We start from the raw sequence: 11,050 nt of genomic DNA, 5'->3' as shown, positions 1-11,050 counted from the left end.
ACTAAGCATTATTTAAGTATGTGGAGAGACACTCATCAATGAAAAATAAAACTGGAATAAAGTTCAACTCATCTGTCCACACTTTCCTGACTTCCTTTTTCTATCAATCGGGTATGTTCTTAAAGGAAAGAATGCTATTGAAACTGCAAAACAACTGCTCAAGCGTAGCACAGCACCCTCTAGTAGCTGTCAGAGGTACTGCAGCTTTAATGTTTATGGCCACAGTAGGTGCTTATGTAACATACTGATGTTTAAGTCGCCTGTATCTCCAATATCATTTGCAATAAAGAGACAATAATAAAGTACATAACAGGCAAGAGTCTGATCATGTTGCCTCAGCATGGTCAGTCAGTTTGCTCCTTCTGTCAACTCCCCAGCTCCCCCATTTATAAGCCACTTTCATAGCACCCTGCTGGAAACCACTTACGATGCCATCTTTATACAAAAAGTGTAATCCTAACAAAAGAACAAAGCCAGTCAATGTAATAAGTTTTAATTAATCGTACAGTACAATATATACAAAAAGTCATTTTCATTGAAAATTTGCACTCAGACTGTAACAATCTGCACGCTTTAATTTTCATTTAAACAGGAATGTGGGAACAGTGTTATACCTTACTTCCACGGTCAAATCAAAACTGGCCACTTCAGCAAGTCATTCTCTGCTCCTACTGATAGCACATGCTGTATTTGGTTCTAGCAGAAGTGAAGGTAAAGTGAAGCAAGATTGACAAGAATGACAGCCCATGCAATTTACAAAGCTGCACTGTACAGGTCATAATACAACACTTCAAGGAAAAGCTGGTAGTGTAGTAGAGCTGAGTAATAAAAATCACAACAATGCAAAAGGCACAAGATTATAAAGGCCAAAATAAGTTATAAGGCCCAAGAACAGACTCTTTTCCCCCTATAAATCAAAACATGTACAGTATATGGAAGTACAATTTCTTCAAATAAAAAGTCAAACCTTACTTTTTTGCAGATACAGTACTTTAGATCCTATTTTGTAAAAAAAACAATATAATGCTCTTCATAGTGACTTTTCAAAAATCATTTCTGTATTTGTAGCAAAACAATATATCGTATTGAAGTTTCCAAATCCCAACATCTTGCATGGAATTCACAAAATCTTCTGAGCTTTAACAGAACTGTAACACAGAAAAACCCAGATTTATTTATTTTGCAAGTACAAGAAACTTACTCAGCTAAAAGCAAATGACACCTATTGAAGACCTAAAATCACACCATAGTACACCATTAAATTATCTGATGAACTAGAAATGTAATAAATCTGTCAAGGACAAACATGCAGACATTAATCAACTAGTGATCCTTGTACCATTATTTGCCAAATCCACACAGTTACCAAAATCAGCACAGAGAAAGTTTAAATGTAGTTTTCAGATTCACTATAGGAAAAGCAATAAAATGTACCTTCCATCGGTTTCCACACTCGTTACACACAACAAATGTGGTCATTGGTTCATCTGCACTGCGGGTTTGCACCTAAAACAAAAACACCATTATCATTAAAAAATGAAAATGTAGTAAAAAAAATCCCTCTTGTATTTTAAGAGCCTTGAATTCCAGCTACTTTTCCTTGATCATCAATACTAAAAAAAGATATGCGAGATTTGCAAAACTTACGATGCTTCAAACACAATACAAATGGAGTATACTGTATACTGTAGTGAGTGAAAAAAAGTCAATGGAGCATTACAACCCAGTGATAAATAAAAATCTCTTTAAGACTGGAAGTAAACCAGCTCTGGGTTGTTTTTAGACATCAAAACATCACTTAGACATCAATGAAATTTCTTCTTCAGCTTTATCTGTACTTAAAGCACTCCTGAAGCCTACTTAAAAAACCCAAATATTAAGCGTCCTATTGAAATTTACTATAAAAATGCATTCAAATGTTATTAAATTGCCATTTTAGTATACATTTAATTCTAAAATTGTTACTTAAAGTGCTATTTAATAACTACCATCAAACTACAAAATCAAAAAGGTCATTTTTTGGGGTTTCAATACTGATGGCCATGTGTCAGGGTAAGAAATTTGGAAACGTCAACAATAACCTGTCTTAAAATAGAACAATTTTAAGAGTACAATTTAAAATGCATTCTGACTGGGAGCCTGGTGGACCAAATTATTCCAATGAATTGACGCCCCCCCCCAGTCTCAGGTAAACTGTGACTTTCAGAAGCCAGGCAGGAAGCACCCAAAGCATCCCTGTGAGTGCAGCCCTGTGAGGGACAGACGTAGGAGTACCTGGGTGTAGGTGCAGTTCTTCTTCTTACACTTCCCACACACAAACATGTCCGTCTCCGTGCCTCCGACCTTGGAGAGCTGGTGCTCCCTGATCGACTCCTTGGTGAGGGCCTTCCTCATCTCCTTCAGCTCCGCGCTGGCCATCTCCTGCAACCAAAACGCCCAACAGCTGTGAGCATGCTGTACATTCTTCTCACCTCCAAAACCTCAAGGCTGAAAAAAGGAGACGTTACAAAGAATGTAGTTACGGCTGAGTGTAGTTTACAAACGGCGCTTCAGATGATAAAGTTCCATCTACTCCTATAGTCACCTTCCTCATCTTCTTCGACTGTTTATTGCATAAGATTTCGAGGGGTGAACTGGGCTCCGGACTTGGAACAGGAAGGCTGTGGGTTCAAATCCCAGGTGCAACACTGCTGTGGCACCCTGAAGCAAAGCCCTTTGCTTCTGGGGAAACGGGTACAAATGGAACTTGCTTTTAAATAATTATTATAAATATAATAAGAGGAGCCTTCTGGAATTACAAAACTGTAATTCAAGGTTCCAGAAATTTGCAAGACAAGGTAAATATGCAGGAAGTAAACCTAAACTAAGTGGCTTAGACTAAGCCACCTGAAGAAGGCTCCACAGCCGAAACGCGTTTTCTTTCTTCTCCTTTCAGCATGGAATAAACCTATTACTTGTTCCTTTGCAGCCTACGCATGCTGACACAGCCACGCACCTGAACTACGTCAACCTACTTCTGCTGCGACCCGCTATGCCTTCCTCCAAATCTTTTTCTAGATCTCTTCGTCATTCCTCCTCCTCCTCCATGGGCTACTTGCCCCCCCCACTCTTACTTTACCAGCATTCCGTCTCTTCACAGCAGTCTGTTCCAAGACCAGGCTTTCTAACCACCTCCTATTCCTTTACAGGTATTAAACTAAAGATGTCGATCGTGTTATTTTGGACACACTTGATGGTAAGGGAAGCTAATCTTTGTCTTGTAACACCACCAGCACCCTGGGAGAGGAAGGGCTCACCTCAGCGGTCATGGTAGCGATGCGCTCTGCAGAGATGCTCCCACACAGGACACTTCTCCTCAGATCCGGGTTCTTCTGGTCCTTCAGGTTGGAAATCCTGCTCCTCAGCCTGCTTTTGTATTTCATGTCTGTGGATTTGAACTCTCTGTAGATACGTAACCGCCAGTCAAGGACCGCCAACACGCCAAAGAGGCACGTCATGTTTTTAAAGCCCAGTGCCACCAGATGCAGGAAGACAAATGTAGTAGAAAAAAAAACTCTGGATCAGTGCCTTTCATAGTGCACTGGCAACAGCACTTCAGCACTGGGACAATGCAAATGAATTGCATTCTATTTTGGGGAATGCTTAGCACAGCAACCAGGGCATTGAGCACTGAGCAGTTTCACTGCCTATAATTATAAAGGTAAAGATTTAAAAGGAAGGCTATGCAAATCCATCAATTTCCAAATGTCATTTCTTGAAAACTGCCCATAAGGTGAAATTCCGTAAACTGAAAATAATTCCCATTATTTAACATGTGAAATCGTCAAAGAAGACTATTTTTTCATGATAAGTACAAAACTTATCTTATTAAGTTAGTACAGTAGTTAAGAAGAGAGAATGGGTGGTGGGTGAGGTCTTCTGTTTGGCTACAAAGCATGCACCTTTGTTGTCGCCAAATCTCTTTGGCACGTATGAAAATGCACACATGGTCAAAGTGAAAATTTGGAAGCAGGGATTAGGATATCGAGGAACAGCTGTACATTCACAGTAGAAAAAGTAATTTAAAAAAGCAAACATGAAAAGTTTAGTTATGAAGTGTTCATTATAGCTAGAATTACAGGATTCAACGTAAATTTAACGTCCAATAATAATGTCAAGGCTTCTTTTTAGTGAGGCAAAATTCTGAATGATCCATCAGGTAGGTGGTTCTATATCTGGCAGTGTAGCAACTGCATTAAACAGCAATATTCTGCATGTATTGTTTTGTCCTATAAAAACAAATTGTATGTGGCATGTACTGTAAGGTGCTCTACTGTGCAAGCAGATATGTCAAAGACCACTGAACCTCTACAAAATTAAAACTAAAAACCAAGGCAGAGAAAATACACCAACTCCACCACCAACAGATAGGTGACCTAGTATGTTTCACCTTTTACCTGTTCTGCACTTGAAAAGCCTTTTGAAATCACCATGTTTAATTTTTCTAACACATGACTGAGTGAGGTGCCTTATGGGTGATCTATGGTTTATGGCTGTCCAACTTTCTTATAATAGATAAAAGTTCCGTTTTTGGCTAAATGTTTTCCTAACACTGTGTTGTCACCATTATCATTTGTTCCCACTTCCACTGTCAGTTCTGCCATAGTGATACTGTTTTTTATCACCTTTGATGCATGTTTCAAACAGTTTAAAAGCCACAATAACATTAACTTTCTATTTTTCTGAAGGAAAACAACATACCGCACCTTCAAGACTGATGAAAAATTCTGTCTGACAGTATTTTATTTTCAAAGGATATAATCTTCAATTTGTGCCGCCAAGTGCTCACAGTCAGTTCCAATTGCTTTATAATCATCTGTTAAAAAATGTATTTAAAAAAAGTTATTAATGGTAAATACAGGCTTCGTGGTTCAAGAAAGCATGAACAGTGAATAAGCTGTTCCCTTCAGGACACTAATCACACATGGTAGAGTCTGGATCATTAAGCCACATATAAAATTAGACATGACATTTTAGTGACATGGACACTATAGTACAACATCAATTGTGCAGGGATACCTTTCTTTAAAGAAAGAATAGTCCCTTAAATTAACTTTTATACCCTAAAATACATTAAAATGACATTATGAAGTAGGAAATAAATGATTGTCATGGGATAATCTTTGTTCACATAAGGATGAACAAAGAACATTGTTTAATAACCTTACATTTCACAAAGAATAAGGTAATTCTTTCATCACCGCTATGAGAATCAAATGTCATCTTTGACAGTAGTAAGACTAAATGTCATGTAATAAAGATAAATTCCTTATTTTGTGAATTGGATTAGATTGCAGGATTTTTTTATATATTTTTTTAAACCTGCAGCTTAAAAAAATGTTTTATAGATCAGCTAAGGTCATTATCCACTATGCCCTAATCGACACTTCCATTTTAGAGAACATCAAGCCATCTTCCACATGTACTTTTCATATGAATGGCCTTAGGACCTCATATGCCCCACTTGTTACGCAATGTGATCACAATACAGTTATTATACAGATATATTTGCACTAATGGGATGATGAGAGCTTCTTGTGAGACAAACTCAGGTCCTGCAATTGATCTTTTCCAAAAATAAAGTATTACACAATAATGAAATCTTTTAATAAATCACCCCTTCAAGCTTGATGTTTGCAATTTACAAAGCTAAAAAAAGGCTGTGCATGAGTGCACAATGCCAAACCAAGCTAAATCTTCACACAAGCATGAATCCTGCTGAATACTTTAACAGGGCTGTATGGATATGCAGCAGCTTGCAGACAACTGTTAACTGTTAACAAGCTCATACCTTATGCACACTGTGCAATACAGGGCTTCATATACAGTAGGTACAGTATTCCTACTGTAGGCTTGAAACCTAGTCATCATAACTCAGTTTTCAATTTCTGACTTCTGGTGATTTTACCACTACAACAGTTCTTCATTTTAAACGTTTTGCTCTCCAGAACATTCAGAAATTCAGAACACCTTGCTGAAATTACTCACTGACCCAGGACAGGGAGGTGCACTCAGCATTCCAACAGAGAGGTGCCAAATTATTTATCATGTGAACAGCTGGTTCAGGCAACACAGGTGCTTAAAAAGAGTGCATGCAGTGTAGTTCTATAAACACTAGTAAAGGGAGTAAAGGATGATCCTCAAGTTAACCACATGCTATACTCACCATCTGTCTGCAAAGCTGCTACCAGTAGCTCCCTGCATTTGTTGCGCACACTGTCTGTGGTCACTGGTGCCGGGGGGAAAGTGGTGATTTTTGGAGTGGTTGGAGTAGTTGGGGTCTTTGGCGTTTCTTGATTTTTGCTTGAGAAGAAGACAAACGCCACCATTCTTCAAATTGTCAATGAAATCTTTCACCAAGTGAGTAGGTCTTTGAAAAATGTTTAAACAATTAAAATATGCACACAATAAAATATTTTAAAACTCGCAAGCCTTCAAAAATGCTGGATGACAGGGAACAACATAGGACCTGCTGCTCGTTAGGAATTCATTCTTAAAAAACAAAAGATCAAAAAAATGCTTGACTAGTACATTGGAAGTCATGCGGACTATTTCCAATCATGTGCTCATCCTCCTTCTCATCACCAAACAAGAACTAGAACCTACTGTACCTCTGGTCACTGGATTCCACAATGTTCCTTGAAGAGGACGAAGATGAAGAACACTCTTTTTTCTTGTCATCCGATTTGTTTTCAGAACCATCTAAATGATAACATTTTCCCAGTTAAATACACAGTGCTGACATCCAGGAGCATGATCAATTCTCAATAGAAAGCAAGACGCCATTTAATCACAAATGTCTTCACAGATACGAGAGGGCATACACACAAACTTCTAGGATATGCATTTAAAACTGACACCAGAAGGCCATGATTGTGGTTCATCAACCACGCTGACATCTTTCAAGCAGCACCTAAATGAGTTCCTCAAACCTAATTAGAAGCCGAAAAGGCTAAACAGAGCAAATGGCCTCCTCCCGCTTGTAACCTCTTATCGTCTATTGAGATGATCCACTGGGAACCTTTGGATGGAACCAAGGACTTCCATTATGCAAAACAGGCTGCTAATGTATCAGCTGTGTACAGCGGCCCGACTTGGCTGAAGACAGACATGGTATGCACAGCAGCCCCTACAAGCTAACTCTGGCTCCTGTAAACACAAAGATTGTAAAGACAGACCAGGTAGATCAACCCTAATTAGAGACCCATTCTTCCACGTCATTACAGCAGCTTTTCAGATTCACAAGGTCTATACACATTTCCATCTACATCAGAAACTGCAGAAAACAATGAAATCTCGCCATCTCCCTAAACCTTGGAAATAAATGTGGTTTAAATAGATTATTTACAACTCTATATATACTGTGGCAAAAAAAAAACAAGCAAAGCAAACCTTCACATTAGCATTTCTCAACTAATGTGCCTTCAGACATTAACAGGGTGCACCTTTAAAACTCTGAACAAATCACATATGAGAAAATAAAAAAAACTAAATATTTTTATATATATATACTGTATTAATGTTGTGGAGTAACCAAAGTCTCATGTTACATGTTCAGTGTATACAAAGAAGATAGAGGCCACACTTAAAGATCATCCATAAGGGAATGGCGTGTGGCACAAATTCAATTTTTTAAGCTTGACATAGCAAAATAAAAACAGAGAACATCTCAGTGCTTCCCCCATCATACATTCCTGAGATTTGTTTATAATATTTTAATAATGTGCTTGGGCCTATTACGTGTGTGCGCCCAGGCGGTGTGCCGCAAATTTTTTTAATTTACTGCATAAAATTGAACGGCGGAATGGAAATGGTTGAGAAGCACTACGTTATGTAAATCTGAAACAGAAAATTCATTACCGAGCAGCTTTTTCCACGATTTAATGAGAGATTTGGCTAAAGTCTGGACTTCTTCATCATTGCTCTGCTTTCTCACCGCATTAACAGACATCCCAATCCTTGTAGACTGTAAAATACAGAACATAACATTCAAACATGCAGAAAACACTTTGTATCTGTCTCCTTTCTGTCTCGAATAATAAAAAAAAAATCCTAAAAGAAATCCCAAAGTAATGTAAAAGCTAAACATTCAGTCAAGATAAAAATGGGATTCACAACCTGAATCAATCAGTAAAGTCATTCATTTGGGGTTCAGGTTGTGCCCTAGAGTCTCCCAGACACTCATTCTGGCCTGTACCACTACTCAGCTGCAGGAATAATTCCCTAAGTGGAAGCCCATTGTAGTGTTGGCTGCACTAGAGTGGCTGATCTTGGCAACTTGGCCAGCAGGGAACTCTGAGATAACCTGGGTGCTACGGGCACTCTGGAGCCCAGCTGGGTGTGGATCGTTGCCACACACACCTTCTCCCTAGGGACGGACAGAGGATCCGAGCAAATCACTGCTTGATAAAAAAAAGTGTGATTGTAATCCGAGGCCAATGCTGACATTTATAGGCTCAGCCCAGCATTGTGGCACATTCCTGGTACTGGTCATCCCACACAACTCATCTGGTGGAGATTTCAGGCACACAATCCCTATCCAGTTCAAAACCAGGGATTGTGTGTCCAGTGCAAAATAAAAATATAATCTGGAAATACTCAAAAACTGATGCCTATCTAGATAAAAGGCCAACAAGACGTTTTACAAACTGCCTAGGGTGGATTAATTGCACATTGCATGCACTTTATAAAGTAATTCTTAATAAGCCTTTTTAAAAGCAATACTATAAATACTCATGTGAGAGCAACATACAGTAATTGGTCCAGAGCACACTGCCCTGCTATACAGTACAGTTACAGCAAGGTGGATGAAACCTTAAACTCAATATATTAATAGCAACCAAGTGAGCATGATGGCCTTCTTTCATTGGTACCTCCTCGTGTTTTGAAAGTTACAATTTTGATTTCTGTCATTTCTAATGTTATGATTGCTCTAACTCACCTGCAACGTCTCTAATGACATTTTTATATTTTTTAGTTCTTTCAGCAGGTCCACAGCTCCATCCTAAAAAGATTAAAAGTGAAGTAAATAATTTGCAAACTCCGTGAACTTCAGAAGAATTCAGATACATACAATAAATGCAAGGCACCGCCGGTAGAATCAAAACCGAGACTTTCGCTTTCATTTCTTCCTAGGCAAATTCACGCGGGACTCTTAAACAGTGCGTGACTGAAATGGAATTCATGATTATATCATTAACGTTTTCTTGCATTGATAACATACATTTCTTGCATAGACAGTATAAACCCTACTGAAATACATTTAGCACTTAAGTCATTCCGTCATTAAACGTTCTATTTCATTTATACCTACAATGTGTTAAACCTGTTTTGCTACAGAAATGACACTTCATACGGATGGGTCGTTCTGTGTCACACTAGTCACAGTATATATATATCGCCATTTGTGTTAAATAACTGTAGCCGCCCGGGTCATAGCGATCCGGTCCATTGTTTTTATAGAAAAAGCCTGCTTCCCATTTGTTAAAGACTGACACTACAGAAAAATCTGGACCAATACCAGCTGCCAGCTCATCAGCACATAAACATGCAGATCTCTGATGCAGCCCACTTTTAGCCTTTAATACACGGACGGCACGATTGCTAGCCTACACAAAACTTCACGTTACCCAAGAGGTGTGGTAAATCCCAGCATCGCAGAACAGATTTGCATATTTCGGTACTGATATTTTGGGGATCCATAAGGATTACAGGCACTGCATGTGATGCGATGGCGTCTGCGAACAGTATGAGTGTGCTTACAAATTGACAAAACGGCTATTCTTCGTATCGTTATTATTTCATTACTGCAAAACGGCACAGCCTACATATGCATCCGAACCGTATGAGACTGGAGCTTGTCTCCTTTTCCCAGGTGGGTGCAATCTCGGCCTGAGATATCTGGGAACATGAAACCAGCGGATACTTTGTATTACCAGCGTTACAATTGTGAAATACAGCACAATCAAACAAGACGGATTTTTCTTGCTGAACACGAAAAAGCCCTTCCTATTTATTTAGACTTATCTTGCTATATATATAGGAAACTGCACGCAATAAAGCGCTTGGCCGTCTCCTCGATTGGATTTCGTCAGAATTTTCTACCGAAACAAAGGTGAAACATCTGAACAGCTATCACCTATGTTAAGAGGATGCTATTAAATTGTCCTTACCGTGTTTTTTTTATTGACCATCTTGTCTAGCTTTTTGGCAATACGCTCAACTTCTTGATCCTTCGCCATCTGCATGATTTTTATAAGAGTACTGCAAATGTCGCGAAATAAACCTCCATTTATCTCCCAAACGCTGATCACACTGCTTTCTCCCTACTCCCGCAGCATTCAGACGAGCTAGGCTGCCGCAGTACAACGACCGTGAATTTGTTTAGCGAGTCCGGAGTGGTCACATGGATCCTGGGATTTGTAGTTACTGAGGTCCCAGTAAGCCGAAACCCACAGTTCCCTTAGGATCATGGGTGCTGTAGTTTTTGTTCTGTGGAATATGTAAATAATAATAATAATAATAATAATAATAATAATAATAATAATAATAATAATAATAATAATAAACTTTATTTTATATGGCGCATTTATATAAAGGTGGCTTCTCAAAGCGCTTTACAGGAATAACAATAAATAAGAAGACTACAACAATAAATAAGAAGATTTCACAAGATAGGACACAATTATAATTACAACAATACAACAATAACAATAGAGGAGACCGTGGAAGGTGGTATTAAGAAGAGCAGAGGGGTGAAGAATGGAACCAGTTAAGTAAAGGCTTTTCTGAAGAAGAAGGTTTTGAGTCTGGATTTGAAGGAGTTTAGAGAAGGTGACTCTCTGATATCCTTGGGCAGAGAGTTCCAGAGCTTGGGGGCAGAACAGGAGAAGGCCCTGTCGCCCATACAATGTAGACGGGCTTGGGGGACAGTAAGGAGGGCAGAATTTGAAGAGCGGAGGTTGCGAGGTGGGGAGTAGGGTGATAAAAGTTCAGACAGGTATTGAGGTGC

General features: G+C 38.9%; 1 protein-coding gene across 1 annotated transcript; it reads right to left on the bottom strand.

The window, feature by feature from the left end:
* Positions 1-477: 477 nt before the first annotated feature.
* On the bottom strand, positions 478-10,429 carry tcea2 (transcription elongation factor A (SII), 2). The gene is made up of 10 exons (XM_015365138.2): positions 10,212-10,429; positions 8,981-9,043; positions 7,900-8,005; positions 6,651-6,741; positions 6,206-6,342; positions 4,799-4,855; positions 3,297-3,451; positions 2,275-2,421; positions 1,435-1,506; positions 478-1,148 (listed from the first exon to the last, which is right to left on the bottom strand). The coding sequence occupies exons 1-10, from the start codon at positions 10,284-10,286 to the stop codon at positions 1,140-1,142; spliced, it is 912 nt and encodes a 303-aa protein (XP_015220624.1). The 5' UTR covers positions 10,287-10,429; the 3' UTR covers positions 478-1,139.
* Between the last annotated feature and the right edge of the window lie 621 nt (positions 10,430-11,050).

The sequence above is a fragment of the Lepisosteus oculatus genome, chromosome 16, assembly GCF_040954835.1.
Source record: "Lepisosteus oculatus isolate fLepOcu1 chromosome 16, fLepOcu1.hap2, whole genome shotgun sequence".
In the NCBI taxonomy this organism is placed as follows: domain Eukaryota; kingdom Metazoa; phylum Chordata; class Actinopteri; order Semionotiformes; family Lepisosteidae; genus Lepisosteus; species Lepisosteus oculatus.
Note: the sequence above shows the minus strand (reverse complement) of the source record. Positions and strands in the feature narration are given on the sequence as shown.

Excerpts from the sequence above, each read along its gene's own strand:
- tcea2 (XM_015365138.2), bottom strand. The coding sequence starts at position 10,286 with ATGCAGATGGCGAAGGATCAAGAAGTTGAGCGTATTGCCAAAAAGCTA. Across the intron at positions 9,044-10,211 it reads TGGTCAATAAAAAAAACACG|GATGGAGCTGTGGACCTGCT; the intron begins GTAAGGACAATT and ends TAATCTTTTTAG. Across the intron at positions 2,422-3,296 it reads TCGCTACCATGACCGCTGAG|GAGATGGCCAGCGCGGAGCT; the intron begins GTGAGCCCTTCC and ends TTTTGGTTGCAG.